Source organism: Xenia sp. Carnegie-2017, unplaced genomic scaffold, assembly GCF_021976095.1.
Source record: "Xenia sp. Carnegie-2017 unplaced genomic scaffold, XeniaSp_v1 HiC_scaffold_6, whole genome shotgun sequence".
Lineage (NCBI taxonomy): Eukaryota > Metazoa > Cnidaria > Anthozoa > Malacalcyonacea > Xeniidae > Xenia > Xenia sp. Carnegie-2017.
The window spans coordinates 13,449,345-13,474,453 of NW_025813526.1; the positions used below are offsets into that span (position 1 = coordinate 13,449,345).

At 33.9% G+C, this 25,109-nt stretch overlaps 1 protein-coding gene across 1 annotated transcript; it reads left to right on the top strand.

Annotated features, from left to right (window-relative positions):
* The first annotated feature begins 14,977 nt into the window (after positions 1–14,977).
* LOC124457128 (tolloid-like protein 1) lies at positions 14,978–21,249 on the top strand. The gene is made up of 3 exons (XM_047007415.1): positions 14,978–15,063; positions 18,032–18,073; positions 20,897–21,249. The coding sequence occupies exons 1-3, from the start codon at positions 15,048–15,050 to the stop codon at positions 21,247–21,249; spliced, it is 411 nt and encodes a 136-aa protein (XP_046863371.1). The 5' UTR covers positions 14,978–15,047.
* Positions 21,250–25,109: the final 3,860 nt, after the last annotated feature.

Consider the following 25,109-nt stretch of genomic DNA (forward strand, 5'->3'; position numbering starts at 1 on the left):
AGAAAGAAAAGAGAACGGAGATAGTATTAACACTAAAAAATATTAAAATTTTCGGAAATTAAAAGATATTACATTGGCGAAGAGGAAAGCAAAAGCAATGGCCACAGTACTCAGTATTTCACATTCATCGCCTTTGTTGAAATATAAAACAATCGTTATAGTTTAGTTGCGTGACGGAATGTAAATTTGATTACTGTCAACCAATGGAGATAATAGGGCAGGGCATGCTAAGAAAAGTGTAATTTTTCTTTCACGTGTAATCGAGATAACTGTTTGTAGTGAGTTTTGATACATTACATTATATTTGTTAAACATAAGTGACTTTGTGTTGTAAATTTCATGAGACTTTTTGCAGATCGATACCGGAGAGGCAGGTAATTTGCGAAAAGTTGCACCTCCGAAGGGATTAAAGCGTTTGTAAAGAAATCTGACTATATTCGAACCAAGTTGTTGACAGAAATGGCAGACAGTAATGTGATAGTGACTTTCGGCTTCAAATTAAAACAACTTCAAATGACATGAAAGAGAACTGATTCGATGATTAGCTCTAACAAAGATTCTGCAATCATGCGCCAACTTGAAACGGTAAAGGCTCTAACAGGTGCGTTAGAAACTTTGAGACGAAACGTAGAATCGTTAAAATCGAACAAGAAGTGAGCGAGGACAAAGTTACAGCAAGGAATACTGGTGTTGAAGACGAGATCGAGAAGGCAGATAACGACGTAAAGCGATTACAGGAATGGCGAGACAATAGCAAATCCGTAAAAGAAGGAAATGCGCGTGAGGAGCAAGTAAGATACGAATTAAAGCTACACGAAGCTAAACTGAAACTTGATGCTGAACGCAAAGCGAAGTTAAGTGAAGAAAATAAATAAGATTTGCACTCAAAACAAGTGGAAGCGAAATTCCAAAACTCCTAATATCCAAATTCAATGGAGACTACATGAATTGGCAGCTATTTTGTGACAGTTCACGGAGTCAATCGAGAAGTCTGGACAAGCAAGTATAGCTAAATTTTCGTAAATCTCAAAAGCACATGCAGGAAGGGTTGCTGACTTCATTGACAAGTTGACATATTGCGTCCAATTAATGCAATCACTCAAAAGGTTAAACGAAGTGAAGAGTCTTACGATGGTGACCATTGGCAAGCTGCCAGCGATCGAGTTGACCTGGTTAGGTCGAATGGTTACTAGGAAACAAGGCACTTGGATCAACTGGCGGAAGCATTACTCCTTTAGCTACGACGTAACCCAGTAGACACCAGTCGAAACTTAAAGAATGATCTAGTCAGGGAACGTATGGAAAGAGAGAGAGTATATCCTATTAACCGAACAGACATACCCTGAGGGTGCGTAGATTGCAATAGTAACGAGTATAAAGCTGTCGACTGCACGAAAATAACCGCTATATCTGACAGAAAGCAAATTTTTATAAAAAAGAAACTGTGCTTCAACTGCGCCTTTGGGAACCACCACGCTGCACAGTTTCCAAGCAAAACATCATCGTGTCAAACCTGCCACAAAAAAAAACGCCATACACAGGGACGCCGGAACTGGGGGGGGCAAGCAGGGCAACTACCTCTCTTGCTTTTTTTGGAGATGGGCAGGGGGGCAAAAGTGCCCTACAGGTTGAAAATTTCTTGTTTTTAATTCAAGATAAAGACTACTTAACCGTGAAACGTCATTCTTTAAATGTAAACATCTAAAAATCACACTAGCTTTGCAAATTCCTTTCATTCTTATTAAATCCAAAAACGTGCCAGGAACATGACGTATAGCAAAGATATTTTTAATAGTAAACATCTGCTGGCATAAATGGCTCAGTCACCTAAACACTGATGACTTTGAAAGGGATATTTTTTTCATCTTATCGCTTTTTCTGCAATGCCAAGAGTGGGAATATGTGAAAAATATTTAGCAAAAGCATTAGAGAAAGCAGCTGCTAAGCCAGGTCAATCAAAAATAACATCGCTGTTTGCAAAAGAAGACACAGGCTATGATTTTGATTCTGCTTCAACCAGTGGAATTGACACTGTAATAACTATCAATACTGAAAAAGCCTCAGACTGTAAGTCACAAAAATGGTCCAAACTGAAAAGTCTGATTGGGTAAAACATGAGAAAGACTTTACAAGTGAAGACAAGGAAAGTAGTGTGAAGCATGGTCGATATTTCCAAGGTCAATGGTTACGAAGTTATGAGTGGCTAGTGTACAATCGAGAAAAAAATAAGGCTTTTTGTGAAATTTGTTCAGCTCACTCTAAGATAAAGGGAGCGTTTCATAAAGAAGCTTGTACTAGATCAGACAAAGGGCAAATGTCTATTAGCATTGCCTGCAGTTCGCTTGCTCTTAAAACGCAGCAGTTAATGTGGAAAGGGTTAATTTCACATCTTCAAACATTAAAAACACTCTTACGCTAAGGTATAGCGATTAGAGGTAGAAAGGATTTTGAATCTAATATTCATCAGTTCAATCTTGATAAAGCTATTGACGACAAAGCACTAAAAGTTTTACTTGACGAGAACCGGTACGTAACTGCACACGACATCCTGGACGAGCAGAAACAGATGATTGCATTAAATGCTCGAAGACATTTGATTGATAAAATTCTAGTGAGAGAATCATTTTTAATTCTAGCTGACGAATCATCAGACGTATCTAAGAAGGAACAGTTGTCTTTTTCTGTAAGGACCTGTGATGATAATTACGAAGTATCGGAAGATTTTGATGGAATTTATGAATGTTCGGAAGATTTTGATGGAATTTATGAATGATGATAATTACGAAGTATCGGAAGATTTTGATGGAATTTATGAATGTATTGGATGGTCACAAAATGGCAGCTATGGGCTTCAGCAATGAAATACCTGGCAAGAAAGCTCAAGGAAGATGTTGCACCAAACGCAATTTATGTTCGTTGTTTTAGTCACTGCAATGAACTTATTATAGAGGATGCAGCTAAGTAATCTAATTTATTGTCTACATCACTGGATTTATGCCAATCCCTGTATGAAATTGTATGTGCCTATCCAAAACGTATTTTATTGTTCGAAGAAATACAGGCAGACTTTAGAAATGAAACAGGAACGAACGATTACAAATTTCTACGACTCCAACCGCTTTCTACAACGAGATGGACAGGAAGAGCAAAGGCTGCTGACGTCATCATCGAGAAATCGGCTGAACTACACGCAACCCTTGAAAAATTGCAGGAAGATCCTAGCATCTCAGCAGACACAAAAGCAAAGTATGAAGGATAATTAAGGCGACAACTGTGCTCCTTAATCGTCATCTTTAATTTAAACGCGACAAGAAAGCTATTGGCTTTACTCGAGAAGCTTTCTAAAGAGCTCCAAGCGGTTGATATTTCAGCTGAGTACGCTCTATTTTCTATAAGAATTGTCCTGCAACGTCTTCATGAGATCAGAAGCGAAGAAAGGTTTGAGCGTACATTTGATGACGCTAAGAAGGTTTTTCGTGTTATGATGTCGTTTCCACTGAAAATTTTGGCACTGGCACTTGCCTAAGAAAAGTTCCAAGATGGATGAATAATGAAGAAACATTAATAACAGAAAGCCTTCACGTCGCAGATGCCTCAATTTACAACAGTGAGACTATAACGCTAATGCAAAGCTCGTACTACCAAGCCATTGATGCAGTCATCTCAGGTCTAGGATCGCGATTTGAACAAGACAATCTTCTCCAGATCAAATGTATCGAGAAACTGTTACTTAATTCTATGAAAGAAAGAGGAGTATCTTTAGATGGATTAAGCAATTCTTTGATTGATAAAGATGTTCTGACAATTACACCTACCATTCTTGGGCTTTACAATGTGGATCAGAAGAAAAAAATAACAGAAGTCACGCGTATTTCAACAATAGCAGAGATATTCAATGCCATGCTGTCAGCAAAGAAAAGGTGCTCAGAGATCCACAAAGTAATTATATTTTATTACACAGTGCACTCTCATCTGCCTCGTGCGAACGCACATCCAGCGTAACGCGTGGTATCAAAACATGGCTGCTGTTAAACACTGAAGGAAATTAACTGAATGATATTATGTTCTCCTACATTCAGAAGCAACACATGGATATGGTGGAAATAGACGAAATTTCCAAAGAGTTTTCACTGAAATATTAAAGAAGAATTAAATACTTTGGAAAATACAATACATGAGCGATGACAAATTGAAAAGTAGTGACGTTACATTGTTTGATAGTTATATTATCGTTAATATTCATCGACAACACTGCAGACATGTGCTTCTGTACAGTGAATTGCATGTAGCACATCTCTTTGCTGTTTATCACTATTAGATTATTTTTAGTATATTTCATTAGTGTGTCCTTCCACAAAGGCTTGCCCCTCCTGCCCTTTTGCCGTTTCGGCGTCCCTGACCATACCTCAATATGCAACAAATCACAGACAAGTGAAGTGCAAAAGGTGACCTTAGAAAAGTAAATGGAAATGTTACTAGAGCACTGATCGATAGAGGAGCTGGCAGATCATATATTTCTGCTAAGTTCAGGACTCTGCTTAAAACAAAACCTCCAGACGTATCCACTAAACCAGATGAGATGTTGATGGGTTCTCATCCTACAAGAATGGAAACGTACCATGTTGTGATTCAATCTCTTGTCAATTGCTTCTGCATGGATAGAAAGCTTATGAAGATTGACAAAAGCGAACTTCTCACGATAGACAACCCACTGTTTAGAAGTGTTAAGGCTAAGTAACCACACTTGTCCCAAGTAACCCTGACCAATGATGACAACAGGAAATAACTACATATCCACGTGATCCTTAGTGTTTGAGATCATGCCAGAATTAAAACTAACAAGCCACCCTTACTGAGAAACTCTGGACAACCGGTTGCAGAGCTTACAGAGGTAGGTTGGATCATCATTTCCCCTGTGAAAAGGGTTAACCGACAAACTTTACTACTCACCTAGACAAGTCACGTTGACTACGACGAATTGTTTAATCTGGACGCACTGCAGCTCAGAGATTTAGAAGTACATGACCCAGATATGGTTCATGAAAAATTTATGAAACAGCTACCATGATCTGCTGAGGTATAGTATTAAACGAGATTACCCTGGCGTAGCAATCACCCTTAGTTACCTATAAAAAAAAATTAAGAAATCTTTGTCAGCCGAACAATTTAACGAAAAAGTTGCAATTCAATGGCAATGTTGAAGAGTATGACAGAATTATCCGTGCCCAACTGGCAGAAGGTATTGTTGTAGAAGCTCGCACAGTGACCGCAATTAAGGAGTTCAACATTCCAAATAAGGTTGTCGTTAAAGAGTCATCGGAGACTACAAAGTTACGTGTCGTTTACGACGCTTCAGCAAAGGGAGGTCCAACGTCCCCCTCGCTCAACGAATGTCTGTATCCTGGTCCACCTCTACAGAATAAGCTGTGGGATGTGTTGATACAAAAATTATCATTTCCTGTATAGGTCACCAGCGACACACGACAAGCTTTCCTGCAAATTAGGGTTAAGGAGGTGGAGAGGAACGTGTTGCGGTTTCATTGGCGTAAGAACGATCTGTTACCACTAGAGACCCTAAGATTTACCAGAGTTCTTTTCCGGACTATCATGGTCCCTTTAGCTACTTCATGGCATAATTCAAACTCACCTAGAAACTTGGTTGAATACCTATCCAAGGGAAGTCGAGCAGTTACGACGAAGCATGTATGTATATGACTTACTCAGTGGGGCGCTTACGACTAAACAAGCCAAGAAACGTAAGTAAATTTCTCGAGAAATCCTATGGGACGCTACGTTCGAGCTTCATTAGTGGAGTTTCATTGTACTACATTTGGAAGCCGGAGAAAGTTAACACAAAGGCGAACCTTAAACAGAGCATTCTTAACCGAAGACACAGCTGATGGTAAAACCAAAGGAATGAAAAATTCTCGGTGTCAAGTGGGACAAACCAAACGACACACTAAACGTTAAAACCAATAAAATATTATTTCTTTCAAAAAACATGACTTTAATTCAAATTTTATGATGGGCAATTGTTTTTTATTTACGAATATGGCCAATTCCATTTAAAGAAAGAATAAATTAAAACATTGTGGCACAATTCACAATGTAGACATTCACATTTTGATAATCTACCCGGTCGCAAGAAAATGAGGCTATTTGCAACTATAGTACAATTTAAAATCTTTTACTTCATCCATGAAGGTAGAACTTTTAACTTGGTGTAAGTTTATGACACTTTGTATAATGACGTTAGTGTATGGAACTCATATGAAGTAATTTTAACTGTTTCAAAGGGGTTTAACAGTCCATAACCTGCAGTAACTTAGAGTAACTATAGATTATTCTTGACAAGGCAACTCTAAAGAAAAAAACACGATGTTTTTGTATAAATTTTGCAATTAAAAGCTCATTTATCCTGACAAAATTATTTTTTGTATTTTTTGTGTATAGAAGCCTTTAAGCTATGCCAATTAGCTATAATAGAAATTAGCTGCTATTGATCGAGTGAAAATGCAGACGAAATGAGAGCAATCATTTATTATAGGCTCAATCCTTTTTTCAAAAATCATCAATGGGCTTGCAGAAGCCAGGGATCCTATTCCTATCCCACTACTTAATCCTGCCTTGATTTTTCTGTTTTCACAGTAAAAGCCATAAATTTCTAAAAAATGCCAATGATCTAAAGTTTATTAAACAAGTCCATGCATGTATTCTAAAAGCACACTCACATTACACTCAAGTGAGGCTTTTAAATCGTCATTGTTATTGTTAAAAGCATTTCTACTCCACTGATTGCTTTATTTAAAGTTTTTCTTTAAAAAGCTTGTCTTGCTGAAAGAAATTTCTTTGCCAAAACTTTAATAGAAAAGTTGCAACTTTTATGTTACTCTTAGTGAGTGCTAGTGTGAGTATGGAAAGAAATACTTTGTAGATTTTCCAAAAATTCTATTAAAAAATTTCTGCATGCCTTTAAAACATACTTGCATTAGTTCATACCGTATGTGTATAAAATTTAATTGTGTCTAACGTACTTATTTGTCTGATTTTCAGGAAGCCACAAATATTTCTCTGTTGTCTAAACACAAACCTTTACCACTTCAAAAGAACAAAATAAAATATGCTGAACCGCACGGCTACGTTTTTCTGAAAGAAACACATGGGTTTTATTGGGATACACCATGTAACAGAGTATGTCATAAACTGCACACCATCTTCAAGTATTTATCGGATTGCAAACTACTACTTTGAATAGATACAAATGTCGTGTTTGTTAATATGAAAATATCTCTTGAAGAAGCCATGCATTCTGATCATTTGGTGCTTCTTGTTGCCAGACCACCAGGGGAAAGAATGTTAAACGCCGGCTTTTCTTATGAGAAATACTGCAACTGTTCACAAATTTCTCATCAATGTCACATCTCATAGAATCTGGAACAACAATTGGTGTGAAAAATTTTCAAAAGAAGCTTGGACTTCACAACATTTACAAAGTACAACCATCAAAGGGAAACAGCAAGCAATGCAGAGATTGTTCAAGTATCATAACAAGTACAGTAGCAGTTTATCTTTTCATGTTTGCAAATGTCGATGAAACTTAGCGGTAGTCATGTTCAGAGTCAAATGAGGAGTAAACGTCAGGTTAGCCGTATTTGTTATCTAGTTTTAACGTCATTGTATTGTGTGTTCAGGAAATGTGTATTGTCATTGTGAATTAGTGTGAAGTGAAATATTTTTATTTTTAGTTGTGATGTGTGATTTAGGTGTAATGATTTTAGTTGATTGTTCATTTGTATTGTGAATAAGCCATTTGTAAGGTGCCTGTAATTGCTGTGATCTGTTCAGGTAGGTTTGTTCCAAGTTGGTTTACCAACTGTCTAATGTAAGCCGTTGTCTATAGTCAGTACTGTAATTAATGCATTTTTCCGAGTTCCAGTCAATGTTGTGTTTTGTCATTCGGTGATGTTTGGCAATGTGATTAGTGTTGTCTTGTTTCTCAGTAGCTCGTTTATGTTCAGTAAGTCTTATGTTTAAGTTCCTGCCAGTTTCCCCGATATAGGAGGCGTGGCAGTCGGAGCAGTTTATTTTGTAAACTGCACCTTATCGTTCGTTGGGTTGTTCTTTGTCCTTTATGTTCGTTAGTACTTGTCGTAACGTTGTGATTGGTTTATGTGCGACACGTATATTGTATGGTCATAAGATACGCGAGATAGTCTCAGACGTACCTTTGATGTAAGGTGTCGTTGGGTTGGTTGGGTTTGTATGTGTTACGTTTGATAAAGTCAAAATTTTTCCAACTGATGATTTTTTTTTGTTTTACACCTTGCCTGTTCAATTGTCTTTAAGCGCAAGAACTTCTGGACAGTCTTTTTAAAGAGAATCCTCACTTGCTGTGATATCCAAAACTCGTTTGTTAAGCATAATCCTACCTATTTAAATATTTTAATGTTGAAATATATTTAAAACATGTACATCGCACAAACATTGTTAGTGGTTGATCTAGTTTTGTACAAACTTAACCACAACGATTCATTAATGAATAAATTTTTCCATTTAATAATCAAGAGAATTTTTTTAAAATAACTATGTTTCAATATCTCGTGATACCATCTTCAGTTTAGAGATAATATTAATAATGATTCGGTGTTTGGTTGTACATACCAGGTTGATAATGTACAGGCGGTGCAAAATGGTACGACCTAGCAGGTAGCTGCTACATCACTTTGCGAAGCGGTGCAAAGCCTTCAACAATGGAACCAGTCAGTTGCTTCACGTTTGCAGTGAGCATCTTTATGTTTTCTCCCTGCTGTCTGTCTACATCCATGTTTGAAAACATTCTTTTCTTCATTTTAAATCTTCCATGAGAATGTTGAGGAGTTTCGCATCAGCAGAGAGATTTCGTTTGAGTTGGTCTTCTCTGTAGCTTTTTAATTTGTTATTGAGTAGATCTCGCGTTTCCTTTAGAGAAATTGAATCTTTTGGTGATGGATCTTCTTCATCAACTTCCGGACGCTCATGCTCATTCGATTCTTCACTATCCCTGCTCCAAGTTGAAATAGGCCTTGTGTAAAGAATATTTCTTGACTGGGTTGAGAATTAGGGGTGCTGGAAGAAGAAGCGGAGATAAAAGACAATTAAAATTGTTGTTCGTCGATAATTTGATTCGTTTCGATGCCATTGTTGTGCAGTGCTCCCACTCCCCTACAAAGCAACTAGTAGTGTAAAGAGAACAGTACTCACAAATGGATTAAGTGTTCAGTAATAAATAAATATGCGTTGCTAAGACGTATTTTAACATTGCGTGTTTCTACCGCACATGACAAAAGGTCATTTAGCTGTTTAAAACGCGCCAAAACCTATTTGCGTAGCACAATAGGGAAATGCACTGAGGGAACTTCAAAAACTTTTATTTCATGCAAAGACTATTAGTAAGCTTTTTAACCCATAAAATGACAATTGTATTACTCAACAAAATTTCCATTGAGACTTTTTGTTTACAACTGCATCGATCGATCTGCTCTGTTTTTGTTTTCAATTCTTCTCAAATTTCCTACTCTTTGATTAATATCAGTTGTTTGAAAATCCCAGAATTAATAAAAAACGTAATTTTGAAGATATACTTACAAAAGGTCTATAGGTTTGATGATAATTCGTAAATAAACGATTAAAATTGGTACGCTACAATAAAACGTATAAGACAATCATCACTTGTGTTTGATATTTATTCCCTATTATAGTATGTTATTGCGTCACTTCTGGCAAATTTGTGGGTTTCGAGTCGCTTAGAAACATCTTTGCTAGTCCATTTTATTACATAATGGACCAAGGTCCAAAACGCGTAATTTTACTGCCAAACGTAAACAAGGTTCTTAAAGCAAACAGCAAAACGCAGAAAAAACGAATCAAAAACCTTTACGAATTTGAGTCAAAATAAAACATTTGGAAAACAGTTTAACTATCCAGATGATACAATACGAAACGATTTTTTTCACTGACGAAAACTAGAAAAGTTAATGCCAACCCGTACAATACAGGAGAGACGAGAAAGAAAGCATGATTAGAATAAGGCTCATGATATTTTTTAAATAACTCTTCACTCTTTTTAAACAAGGGAATAATCTTTCAACGGAAGCTTTTGTAACTGACAAAACACCATTCATCTTCATCAACTTTATGACTTCACTAATACTAGATTAAAGATGGAACTTAAAAATATGTTTAAGTAATTCTGCACAAGAAATTTTTTGAAAATCTTTATCCCTGAACAAAAACCAAAGTGGGCTGACAAGCATTGGTATATCAAACGGATCATCATACATCTCCTTTAGTAGATTAAGTTTTTCTGAAAGTGCTTCACCTTTCCATTTCATAAGAACTCTTGGGTTTACAAGGTATAAAAATGTAAAACGTTTCACGTCCTGAAAAAATTCAGTTAGCATACCTGCAAATTAATCAAGAGCTTCAAAATACATTTGCTCATAGTTTTGCCTTCTATCATATCTAATAGATGGAGTGCCCACTTTGTAAACAGCTGCATTAAGAAGCTCTATTTACTTAAATTTACTTCTTAGACTAATCGCAAAAGTCTTAAATTTCTCAGCTTTAATTATTCCATATTCAAAGTCAGTTTCTTTATCATGCAAAACAGAGTACAGAGTTGTTGACTGCTCAAAAATTACTTCAAAAATACACACTAAAAACAAAGCAAGACTTAGGTAATCATGTAAGCCAGTTGCCAATCTTTAGTAGCGCAAGCAGCCCGATTTTTACTTCAGATATGCAAATATTTTTGGGTTACTGACTGTGAGAACAATAGATTTGTAAAGAAATGAATAATGGAATGCTTTAAAATTTGCATAGTGGGAGTGTTAATCTGCCGATGGCTACCCTACTGCTAATCTTATTTATTCATCGGCTATTACGTTAGACAGTTACTAAGACCTTCAAAGATTTCTATAAGTCTCTTATATAGCTACAGTGCAGAACATTGTCAACACGGGCCCTATAGTACCATTGTGTGTCTCCAGGGTTAGAAACCCAAGATTTTGTGATGAAAGTATTGCTTTCTCTTTGAAGAGTCGCTAGTAAAAGTACAAAAAGCACCAACATTAGCAAAAAGCACTTTTACAGGTGAAATAGAAGAAACAACTTTACACAACACAAGATTTAGCCTATGAGCAAAGCAATGAACAAAAGGGCAGAAGGATATTCTTGTTGTATTTTAGCTTGAACATCGTTTAAATGTACAGAAATAACAGAGGCTTCGTCATATGTTTGTCATATAAGCTTCATTCTAATATTGTCCTGTTGAGTTAAGTTATCTTTAATCAATGCAGATATAGCATTTGTAGTTGCATCAGAACTAGCAACTATAAAAGTAAGCTGCCTTTCTATGACATCAGTACCTTTGTTCATACGAATAATCAGGTTGGTCGCTGGTTTACAATAATATTTTCTTCTTCAGATTGTCGAACAGAGAAAAGTTTCTTTAAAAGATCCACTAGTATATCGTCTTTTGCTGCCGACAGTTCACTGGCTGCCGAAGACGTTACTTTTTGGAATAAGCCATTTCTAATCGCGATGTTTAATATTTATATAACTCATACTTTCTCTTTGTTGATTGAACGATTTTTAATGTCGAAGGTTTAAGTCGGGCTGTATAAATTGAGCGTGATTAGATGAACCAAATCGGAGTATTTGGGCATGCTCAGACGTCATTAACCAATTGGATTACGAATATTTTCTTTGTAAAATATGTTGTATCGCCTGGCTGAATTTTGGGAGCCCAACTAACTTGTGAAAAGCTAGAAACCGGCACATTGTTATTACGCAACTGCTAACTATATGCAGATTTTGAGTTAAATAGAGGATTAAATCAAAAGTGTTAAAACAAGATTTGAGTTATCAGCCCAAAATCCGCAATAAATAGAATTAAATCTGTAAACTGTTTTGAAATTTGAAATGATGGTGTTGAATTTTTAATTGCACAAATTTTGGGAAATTTTGACCAGCGTGGCCTCTAGATACGCTATCAATTTAAAATTTTCTCTCGAACCTACAAAGTTTTAACTTTTGAACCTCTACATGGAAGCAAATAAACAAAAGCTGCAGTAATTGATTGGATCCAGTACAGTTACTCATTATTGAGAATAAAATGTTCGATCGATTTTTACGCAATAAATGTCACATAAAAATTCACCACATAAAACAAAGTAGATTTCAGCTGGAACGTATGGCAAAATCAGGTATATTATGCTATCTATAGACAATAAGACACATATTTTTGGTTCTGGTCCATATGTTTCATCGTGTCCATCAAAAGAAACAAAAAAATGCTGTAAATAGCTATCATCTAAACACATATCTTTATATCAATGCTGTATTATTAAAAAAGGATTAATTCCAAAATTTGTGTGACATCATTCAGTGCGGTATACAATCCTAGGACAATATTTCTTTCTTAACTTTGAAATATTTTTTAATGATTGAGGTACAATGTGCTTTAAACTCATTGCTTACGGGGTTCTTTACAATATATTATTCTTATAAGTGAGAATGTATACCGCCGTATCTAACTAGCTGTCTACTTCTGGCTTTAAATTTATGCACTCCCATTATAAGGAATAAACGATCCATGTAATATGCATATCATTGCTCACTCCCAATTAACTTTATAGCTACGGACTTGAAGATTGTTGTAGTGATTTGAAGTAGTTAAAAGAGCACTAAAGCAAGCCAATATTTCACCAAATTATTCTCCATAGTAGTTACATGGTAATTTTTTAGGTTTACTTCATTTTTATAGAAAGTCCCCGTTTTTTAATTGCTTTTCTCTCTGCGTCTCAAAAGAGTTAGCATCTTTATATCTGTTTGCTTCACTGAAGGCCAACGGCAACAAAACAATTTTTTCGAAAATATGATCGAATGAACTAAAAGACTTGTCGTAGTGACAAATCTATTTTGTTTAAGATTTTAACGGGCAAAGTGAATTGCTATTACTGAAAGGAAGTGTTTAATAGCAATAAATTTTTGATAGCAAGAAAAACGTGGATGGTAGAAATCCGGTACTAAAGCAGCTATACGAAAGCTAAAACACATGAAAGTTATTTAATTTTGCAAACGAAGGTAATTTTTGGCAGTGATTGATCAATTTTTGCCTTTCGACCGGGTATCTTTCAATTTTCTGGCACAAAAATACATAAACGTTTTGCTATATTATTCAAATGAGAAGCATCAGTATCGTGTTTCTTGCAAAATAAGTGAAGTTCCAGAAAATAGCGAAAAGCCATTAAAGGAAAAAATGAAACACGTACAGCACGTCTTGTATAAAAAGGCAAACGTGTGTGTGTTTATTCATGCAAATGATATGCGTCAATAGTATTTTTCTTATAACATAAGGCGAGTTCCAGGAAACAGCAACAAATATCGAAAGAAAAACTAAAACAATCACAGCATGTTTTGAATTTGAAGCTGCACAAAAGATTCTAGTCACTTCTTTACATTGTCAGAATTCAATATACATGATGACGGATTTACTTTTATTCACACTTGTGACAAAAGACTTCAATGTAGAATAAAATACTTAATTGTCCAGTATAAAAACGCTAAAGAATATGTGAGTGACATGACAGTGCAAGCAACTAAATGCTAAAAAAAATAAATGCAACTTCAGGTGCTTAAGAATACAAAGATGTTGAGTGACAACAGAAAAGAACGCTATGACTTTTTGGACAATATATACTTAAGTTATCATGTCAATTACTTTACTGGCAAGTTAGTACTAGCCGCTTAAGTATACAACGTCTTGTGTCATGTTGTCTGTATTAAAAAGGTTTTAATAGGAAATTATAGCGAGCAACTTTCTTTTAAAACTTTTGGCAGAGTTTGATCATGTTTTTCACAATTCATTCAAGTAACTTCCAATTTAGACATAAATGTTTCTTAATATCATCCGCATGATATGCATCAATAGTCTTTTCCTTGTAACATAAGGCAAGTTCCAGGAAACAGCAAAAAACATCGAAAGAAAAACTAAAACGAACACAGCATGTTTTGAATTTGAAACTACACAAAAGATTCTAGTCATTTCTTTACATTGTCAGATTTCTTTAATCATGATGACGGATTTACTTTTTTTCACACTTGAATGTAGAATAAAATACTTAATTGTACAGTATAAAAATGCTAAAGCACATGTGAGTGACATGACAGTGCAAGCAACTAAATGCTAAAAGAAATACATGCAATTTCAGGTGCTTAAGAATACAAAGATGTTGAGTGGCAACAGAAAAGAACACTATGACTTTTTGGACAATATGTACATAAGTTGTCATGTCAATTACTTTACTGGCAAGTTAGTATTAGCCACTTAATATACAACGTCATTGTGTCATGATGTCTGTATGAAAAAGGTTTTAATAGGAAATTATAGCGAGCAACTTTCTTTTAAAACTTTTGGCAGAGTTTGATCATGTTTTTCACAATTCATTCAAGTAACTTCAAATTTAGACATAAATGTTTCTTAATATCATGCAGATGATATGCATCAATAGTCTTTTCCTTGTAACATAAGGCAAGCTCCAGGAAACAGCAGAAAATATCGAAAAGAAAACTAAAACGAACACAGCATGTTTTGAATTTAAAGTAGATGAAACATTCTTGTCGTGTCTTTTCAAAGTCAGAATTTATTGTAATTTGTATACATGATCATGGATTTAAGATATTCACATTTGAGAATACACACTTATTGTACAATGGCCACTTAAGTGTACTAATAATAAAGATATAAACTTTTTACAAGTGTTATTTAGCGTACATGCGAGGTATTATAATTTATGAACACAAATTATTAAAAAAAAATTAATTTTAATTACAAAGAAATTTGAAATTCTTATCGATAACCAATCAAACATCACGAAACGACCTAAACAATTGGTTGCAATACAACAACAAACTTTTATTTGGTTTCATTATTTGATCGGAGAAACATCTCATGTATAAAGCGAAAGGGTTTTCAATTGCAACTTAGAAAATAACATACAGCAAGCATGCCTGTTTTAACTGGTAAGTCTATACTTATTGAGCACTTGCTTTTTGCTTGCTATAAACTTCAATAATAGTCACATTTTTAAAGCCAATATAAAGTCTTTCCCTTTATTTGATTAGCTATTTTATATTGCTATGTTAAATACGAAAAAGGTTAAAGTTAAAAAAAATTATAATTGCCACTGGTTGCAAAAAATATTTTGTTGCTGAAAGTCGATAGTGATTATTTGATTACACAATCTACGTAAAAGAGATATAACATTTGCCAATAGGAAAAAAAAGAACAAGAAACTCAACATGTCGTAGACGTAAACTGCATGACATAATCATTATGCAATAGAAAATATTGAGCGGTATACATGTAAACTTCATGTAGTGATGTTATAAAGAACGATTTGTTTATACTTTTTACGCACATCTTTAGAACTTTTTCGCAATTGTTGTAAGTTAAATTTTCTTAAAAAGCTTGTAGTAGATTATTACGCAGTAGTGAATCCGGACATTTAGCAGAAGATAACGATGCCTCATTTTTAAAATTTCGTATGGAGAGATTCGCAATCTAATATTTATTCAATATCTATTAACTTAAAAGCTTGGAGAGAGGTGTACACATTTTTGCAAGTAATAATCGTTTTTAGAATAAACGTTTTTTTACCAAGAACCACCTTTTAAATTGTGTGAACGCAAGAATGACGCAGATAAAAAGCAGTTAAAACACATAGGGTAATTCATAGGGTTGAAATATGTTTCTCAAGATAAAAATTTTGAGGCCTTTTGCCTTATGCGTACGCAAACACTTTCCGAGTTGCAGATTGTTCTGAATTTTTGTTTTAAATTTCATCTTGTTATAATTCTCATCTATCATACATAAAGCTAGAACTTAAATTCATTTAATTATGAATAATTGGTAATGGTCTGAAGAAAAGGGAGAAAAATGGTAGAACGCAAAATAATACGCAAATTTGGATGCCTATTGTTCAGGCTTGTCTGGCAAAATCTTCCAGAATTTTGTAAGCTTTAACAACTTGTGCCATATTTCAACCCTATATCACAGAATAATGATTATACAGAAAGGTGACTCGGATGTTCAAAGCGAACTCCCGTCAGTTATTATTCCAGCTAGTTGATTCCAAACATCAAAATTACATGACCCCAATTCTCAATAATGAATTAGAGAATATTTTGACGTAAGAAGTAGCTTCTGATTATATTAAAGGTTGAGAAAGAGTCAAAAGCCTAATCAGAATAATGACGGCCACTATGAGCGTCACAACATGCGCAATTACTTTACTGGCACGTTAGTATTATTTGCTTAAGAATTCAACGTCCTTGTGTCATGTTGTCTTGATTAAAAAGGTTTCAATAGGAAATTATAGTGAGCAACTTTCTTTTAAAACTTTCGGCAGAGTTTGATCATGTTTTTCACAATTCATTCAAGTAACTTCAAATTTAGAAATAAATATTTCTTTATATCAACCAGATTATATGCATCAATGGTCTTTTCCTTGTAACATAAGGCAAGTTCCAGGAAACAGCAAAAAATATCGAAAGAAAAACTAAAACGAATAGCTAAAAAATTTTTGAGGCCGTTTGGCTTATGCGTACGCAAACACTTTTCGAGTTGCAGATTGTTTTGAATTTTTTGTTTTTAAATTTCATCTTGTTATAATTCTCATCTACCATACATAAAACTAGAACTTAAATTCATTTAATTATGAATAATTGGTAATGGTCTGAAGAAAGGGAGAAAAATAATAGAACGCAAAATATAACGCAATTTTGCATGCCTATTGTTCATGCTTGTCTGGCATAATTTTCCAGAATTTTGTATGCTTTAACAACTTGTGCCATATTTCAACCCTATATCACAGAATAATGATCATACAGAAAGGTTACTCGGATGTTCAAAGCGAACTCACGTCAGTTATTATTTCAGCTAGTTGATTCCAAACATCAAAACTACATGTCCCCAATTCTCATTATTGAATTAGAGAGTATTTTGACTTAAGAAGTAGCTTCTGATCATATTAAAGGTTGAGAAAAAGTAAAAAGCCTAGTCCGAATAATGACGGCCACTATGAGCGTCACGACATGCGCAAGGACAAAAATATCAACGTTTCGAACACAAATGACCCTTCTGTATATTTTTATTCTGTGCCTATGTAATCTAATTACTTTTTTTAGCTTCGTTGTTTCCTACGCAAGCAATTTTTAAACTTTATCTATTTAACACGATTCTCATTTGAAAAATGCTTATTATTTGTGAAAATTTTACTACCAGATAAAGCAATGGCGTCCAACTACGTATAATTGGACAAAGTGAGATGTATCAAACATAATTACTAAACCTCATTCTGTACTAATGGACATAGATATCGTCAAGCAGTTTCATTTTGATGATAAAGTGACGTAATAAATGTCATTGGAGTACACGTCAGTTGCATGCTAAAATGCATAATGTCTTTTACTTAATTCAACAACTTTAGAATTACCTAAGTTGTGTTATTGTTTTGACCACACCAAATTCTTTTTATTTGCATTTGTTTCTATACAAGCAATGTCTCTTTTGCGAAAAAATTACAGTCAGTTGCAATCCCAGGAATTTTCTACAATAGTTCTCACTTTGAGATATGATAAAAGGATTTTTTTGTACAAATATTTCAGTACATTTGTGCAAGCATTATTGCTAATGTAAATTAAATGCAAACGACGAATTTTTTGAAATTAGACATATTTACATAAGAAATTTTTATTTGCAGAAAAGCTTAGTATTTGAACGTAAATTTGACGCTATATTCAAATAGGCAAAGTGATTATGATGTAGTGTTCATCGTATTCCTTACTTCTAACAACCAATATGAAACTTTGAAGAAAAGTTTGATGGCCAACGTCAACTATAAAAACCAGAACAGTATATATTAAAAATTTTTTATACTATAATTCAAAAATAGGTAACTTTAAGCGAGCTTATTTGCGTCCCTTTTAGTTGTCGCCCTTTTGATCAATTTTGGCCTTGGTGTGATGTCAGGTACGTGTAGATTTTCAATTATTACAACAGTTAAAAAAGAAAAGTTTCACTTAGATGTGCAATATTACTTTAATACAATGACATTGGAACAAGTAAGCAAGCTGACTTAGCTGACTTAACACAGTGTTCAGATACAGAGAGTGGAAACACAGCAACAAAAATAGTTACAAAGTAAATGGTTTGAGCCCGGGAGTATCGTTACATGTTTGTAGATGTAGATCGTTCAGGTTAGTAAAGTCCAGTGAAGGACTGTTTTGTTGTTGTTGACTGACGTTTCGACAAACTTAGCGGTAGTCATGTTCAGAGTGAAATGAGGAGTAAACGTCACGTTAGCTGCATTTTTTATCTGGTTCTTACGTCAATGTATTATGTGTTCAGGAAAAGTGTGGGTGTCAATTGTGTATTGTCATTGTGGATTAGTGTAAGGTGTAATTATTTTTGTTGATCATTTGTTTGTATTGTGAATAAGTCGCACGTACAAACAACTCAAACCAGACCTAACGCCATCACTAGTACGCAAACTTAACAGCAAGATATTCTATGGGAAAATCTAATATTATATCTGACAATATTTACTATCGACTTTAATGTTCAGTACCACGACCACACAGAGTAAACTGACTGCCAAAACTTCAAAAGCCACAAATACCAATGTGATCAGTTGTATCATTCTTTGTTTCACCTATTTAGGAGCCCACAATATACTTGACTGACATACTGCAACAATTTACAAGCCAATCAAAACACAAGATACAATCCACTGAAATTTTCATTAAAAAACTAAGCACTATACAAATACCGGACAACTATATACTACTGCCTTTTGATGGGAAATTACTGTTCACCAGTGTTCCATTTAATCAAGCACTTACTTGTACAAAAACCCTCATTATAAACACCACGGAGGTACTTCCATTACTCACAGAAGACAATATGGAGCTGCTGGTGATTAGCCTCACCTCGACTTACATTCAGTAGAAATGTACGCACTTAAAATAATTACGTGCAGCAGCAATGAGCTCACCCGTTTCTGTTGTAGTTGCTGAAACTGTAATGAATTTATAGAGGAACGGGCGCTCACGGCTTACAAACATGTACTACATTTTTGGTTCCGCAACGTAGATGACACAATCACCGCCCTACGTGCAGACGAGTGCAGTGACTTTCACACTCATATAAACAAACAAAACAGCCACATATAATTTACCAAAGATGTTGAAGAAAGCCGAACTCTTCCTTTTCTCGATTGTTTGGTGAAACAAGACAATCAAAAAGTACAAACAACAGCTTAATGCAAGCCAGCACATACTGACGACTACTAGACCAGTCATCTTACAACTCTACATCACACAAAGCCACCACAATCAGAACATTAACAAGACGTGCATAAATCATATGTGATTCACCAGTCGCTCTACACATCGAAAGGAACTATCTAAAACGTGTTTTTTTGACAAAAACAACTACAACTCTGACTTTATCAAACGCAATAGTTACAAATCCAACGAACACAACGAAACGAGCAACACAGTGACAACAGCAACGATGCCTTGAATCAAAAGTACGTATGAGAATATCTCGCGTAACTTACGACCATACAACATACGTGTCGCACATAAACAAATCACAACTTTACGACAAGTACTAACGAACAAAAAGGACTAAGAACAACCCAACAAACGACAAGGTGCAGTTTACAAAATAAAATGCATCGACTGCCACACCTGTTATATCGGGGAAACTGTCAGGAACTTAAACATAAACTTACTGAACACAAATGAGCTACTACGAAACGATATAAAACTAATCACATTGCCGAACATCACCTAATCACAAAGCACAATATTGACTGGAACTCGGCAAAATATATTACTTACAGTACTGACCATAGACAACGGCTTACATTACAAAGTTGGTATACCAACTTGGAACAAATCCCCCTGAACAGATCACAGCAAGTACCTGCACCTTACAAACGAATTATTCGCAATACAAAAAACGATAAACAAAAAACATTGCCCTTTACACTAATCCATAATGCCAATACATAATTGACACCCACATATTACAACTAAAAACAACACACCTAAACCTAAAGTTAGTTGTCTGCTGTGTAACAAGTGTTATTAAGAAATTGTTTATATCATTGTTTTACTTCTTTAAAGCCATTTTCGTGCATTAATCGTTTAACCTTAATGTGTTATGAATCAAAAATGCTTGTTTCTTTTCTATAGCCAAAATTCAGTATTTTTGCTATTGCTGCTTCTAGGCAACTTTGCGCACTAAAGGTCGATTTGAATTAAATTCATTCCACTAATTATCTTGAGGAGATTTTTTTAAACATTACCTAATTTAATACTCTATTTTGCCTGGCCTTTTTATTAACATCACTTGCATCAGAAGCATTGCTGCTTATTGACCTATATTCTCTGTTACTTAGCATCTTTAATGATAGTTTGCACAGAGATTGCTGCTTTGGCATGGATATACAAAAAAACAAATCAGCATAACACAGATAATTTAATCAATAATTACATGCATCCAATGTATGGGAATCATTACAATTGTTTAGAAAATATTCTTTTATTGTCAGGAAAAAGTCCAGTAAAACTATAAATCTTATCAAGTTTTTAAACTAAATTCTCGCTAAAGAGCAAACGGGAATAAAGCTGGTTTTTTACCGTTAAGTAACGTCTTGTGCATGAAGATGTCGTTGTGTGAACAAAAAGTCAACTTTGATGAGTAATCAATAGAATAAATACGATGGCCACAGCGTTGTGCATATCTATTTTGAATTTCTTACGTTTTGACTACTGATTATAGAACGTTGTTCTTTTTCAACAAGTCTTGGCTATAACGGAAGATTCAACAGTCCAAATTATCCTTTCAAATATCCAAATCGTACTTCACGATGTTGGCGTCTAGATTCTTCGTCATCAAATTACGTAATTCACCTCACCGCGTCGTCACTAAAATTAGAAAGTTGTCCATTTTGCTCATGTGATTCAATTGAAATATTTGACGGCTATTCCGAGTTTTCCAGAAGTCTTGGAAAGTATTGTGCTGGTAATATTGATTTGACGTCATCTGGACGCTACTTCTATGTCAAGTTCACCTCTGATAATTCAAGAAATGGCGATGCGTTTACAATTTTCTACTCTAGAAGAAAAGGTTAAACTTTCACTTTTTGTGTTGTGCAAAAATTAAATGTATGTATGTATACATATAGAGTTATGGACATGGGAAGATTTATATACCGGGAGGGGAATATTAATATATTCGTTATATTCTTTTTAAATCCATTTTTTAAAATTATTCTAATATGAATACATGTATATGAGTTGTCTATCTTTGTATGACCACGCCTGGAGTTAAAAACAAATCTCTTGATAAGTTCATCAATCTAAGATTAACTAATTTGTGTTGTTTAAAGCAGGTTTAAATGCTGCTTTAAATAGTCCCGAGTTTCTACAATTTTTCTTACTTAGAAGAACGTGTAAATGATAAAGGTTAATTTACTGTGTGAGTTCACTCAACACAACCAACAAAGAGACAAAAGGATGACTTACACTATAGATCAACCAATGAGAAATTACGACTTGCAGTTGTCCCAAGCGCAAGCTTAGCTATTTATCCGTTGTTTAATTTTCAAGCAGATTTCTGTTGTATTTATTTTCTTTTTTGCCAAATCTTTTTCTCATCCGTATTGTCAGGAAAAATGTCAATACTTAGTCTACAAAACTATAGTGAAAGACTAAGCTCTGCAAGTAGTTGTTTTATTTATGAAACTTACATATTATTTTAATTATATGGTTCAACCTATATTGCATGAAGGGAAAGTTTAATGTCATATTTCTTCAACCGAAAGATAACACTAACTGAGCTTCGAACAGCGCACATCAACCTAGGATTAAATTTTCACTTTATGGTTAGCCTTAATTTCATTTTGGACAACTCGCACAGAGAGGATAAGCTGCTAAAATTAATTTATTAATTATTTTTGTGATATAAAAACATAAAATCATTTTGAGCTATAAAAAGCTTAAATATATACTAACATTTAATATAAAATAACAAGAAGAATTTAAGCAATTTCATTGGTCAAGAGCTATGATCTATAAGACGACATACGCACGGAATTGACCTTACAATAAATTTTATGTTTATAAAATTGTCACAATACGTTCCTGAATAGGAAAATAAAGGTATTCACAAAGACCTAGTTGAGGCAGTTAAAGTATTTGAGAAAAAAAAAGAGAAAAAACCTAGTTTTCGAAAATTAATTTGTACTTCGTCTTCAATAACAAAATTTCGAAAAAATTAATCAGCCATTGCTTGTTTTTTTATCCAATCACATTTTATCATGTGGTTAAGCTAGCCAACAGCATTTCTTCGATCCTGCAGATCACGTAAGCGTGATATTTGCAAAATCAAAACTTTTTAATGTTCCAAGTGTTAAGGGACAAAGAAAGCAAACTGTTTGACCGTTTAATTTGGAAATTTTTTTTTGATTTTATTACATAAAACAAACAGATGGCGTTTAGCCGTTGTCTTTACAGTTAGAGATACACGGGTAAGATGTCATTTGTAATAAAAACAAAAAGTGTTAAAATCACACGCCCCGGCGGCTCATGGCCACTTTTTTAGTACACTATGTAATATATTTGTCCCTAAACCTTCATTTTAAATATCGATTTTTGACATTCACTTGATTTTTATTCCGTGAAACGCGAAACTTTACCTTTTGCTTTTTTAGTTATTCCAACAAGTACAAATGTCAATACAGACAACACTAACAATGGACAAACAAGTAAGTTCAATTTGTCTTAAAGATTATCAAACTCATTTCAAATAGTAAGTGATTAAATTAAAAAATTCAGAAATTAGAAAGTACTTGACAAGCATACACAATTATAATTGTACGCAATTACTATACACATCTTTAAATTGCCACGCTGATGAAAATCTGTGGTAAAACATTTTGTTTTAATTCTAGCAATGATTTATTCATGAAAAAATAGCTCTGGTGCCAAATTTCTATTCGATTTTTAATTCTTCATAAAAGTACAATGTATTCTTAGTAAACTTACTTTAATCTGGAATGTGATAATCTGATAAACTGACCTATTTACATACTATTTTGATGAAGTCCGTAAGCCGTCTGGAAAATAGAAAGTTTATCTTGAGAAAGTATTTGAGTTTAGTGCCTTATTTTTCATTGTTTTTGACTGATAAATATTGATTAATGATATTGGGCAAAATTCTGTACTAAGCTTCCCTTAAATTTCAGATAAAATTTTGATCTTAAATTATCATTAATATATTCATATCAATTTTGAGTATTTATAAATGAGGGAGGTAAGTGAACAGGCTAGGTCCGCCAATATATTGATTACGTGCCTTTTAGATATGTAAAGCGAAAGTTGCTTTTATGTGCACATTTGTTGACGGCCTAAATTTTTTTTTCTTATGTTACAACCGTTTTCCATTTTTTTTTGTCATTTAAATTCAGGGATTAAACTTTAAATTTCAAATGGCATTTAGATACATGTGCAAAAATTTTTCATGCGAAACAAACAAAATATAGAGCTACAATAATCTGTAAAAAGTATTAAAACTTGTTTATAATTATAAATATTTTAACTTGTTGTATTTCAATACCTTTAAATTTTGTATTTATCTGAGTATTTGTTTTTAATAAATGTTGTACCTTATATAGAAATTGCTGAGATCGTTGGTGGAGTAGTCGGAGGCATCATAGCAGTTACATTTTGGTGCTGTTGTTGTTTGTGGTGCCTAGGTGTATTTAGTAGTGATTAATGTAACTTACTCAAAACCAACTTCTTCGCTGTTTTTTAAAACAATTATTTTAACACAATATTTTTACGCACCCCCATGTAATACTTACATAACATGCAACAACAGTATTTTTAAACAAGCATAAGTAATATTCGTATAATATTCATCATAAATATGTATACAATTAAATATGTCTGAATAAATGACTAATATATATTCTGTGTTTATAATTATTACAAAGTGTATAGAATCTTCATTCTTTTGCTCTGTTTATTGGGTTTTGGTTCCAACTTTTAATTATTAGACGTTGTTTTCTGTAATATTTGTCGTTTTGAAATATTGATAAGTTGCCAAGGCAATTGGATACTATGCTATGGTCAAAGTAAATGTTTTTGACATTTTGTATTTGGGTTACCCCCAGCCTATAAATAAGCCATTAGAACAGACTTATATGCAACCAATCAGCTGTGACGTTTTTTTATCTCATCTTATCCTTATTATTTTTATACTCGCATGGTAATGGCATCACATCAACACATAGATTTAAGGTATATTTTCATGTACTTTTTACAACAGAAATCTATCCTAGACATGAATATGGGCTTTGTACAGTTTATAGAGTATGAGCAAAAGTGGAAAAGAATTTGGTCGATTGATATTTAACGGAAATATTCAAATAATAAAGCACGTTCTTTTTTAAAAAGTATCAGCCATCATTACTGATAATAGCATATGTACTAATTTATAAATGCAACCCCCTCTTTATTATTGATTCTATGCCACCCTTTCCTTGCGCTCACTAAAAATATAAGAATAACGGTTAAAACTATCATTGACAACGAATTTATAAGAAAATGAAAATCTTTATTAGGACTTGATCAAGATGCTTCTTTTTGTTTCTAACAAGATTTTATTTGATAAAAACAAACTTTTACATTTTAAATACAATGAATATAACTGATCTTTTAACAGTTGACTCTTTGAGATTGACGAGATGGTTTGATGTAAATTTGTTTTCACTCACCTCGATTAATATTACAATTATAGAAAAAAGACAAATATAGATGATTAAAACTTACATGATTTGTTTTGAAACAGGTAATTATAATGTACAATTATACCTGTACGTTTTATTATACGTGCTTGTGTTTCATACTTCATGCATCCCTTAAATTTTGAATGAAGCTTCGAGTGGCGTTTTCTATTTGTTCTATCCCAGCATCATATACGATCATTA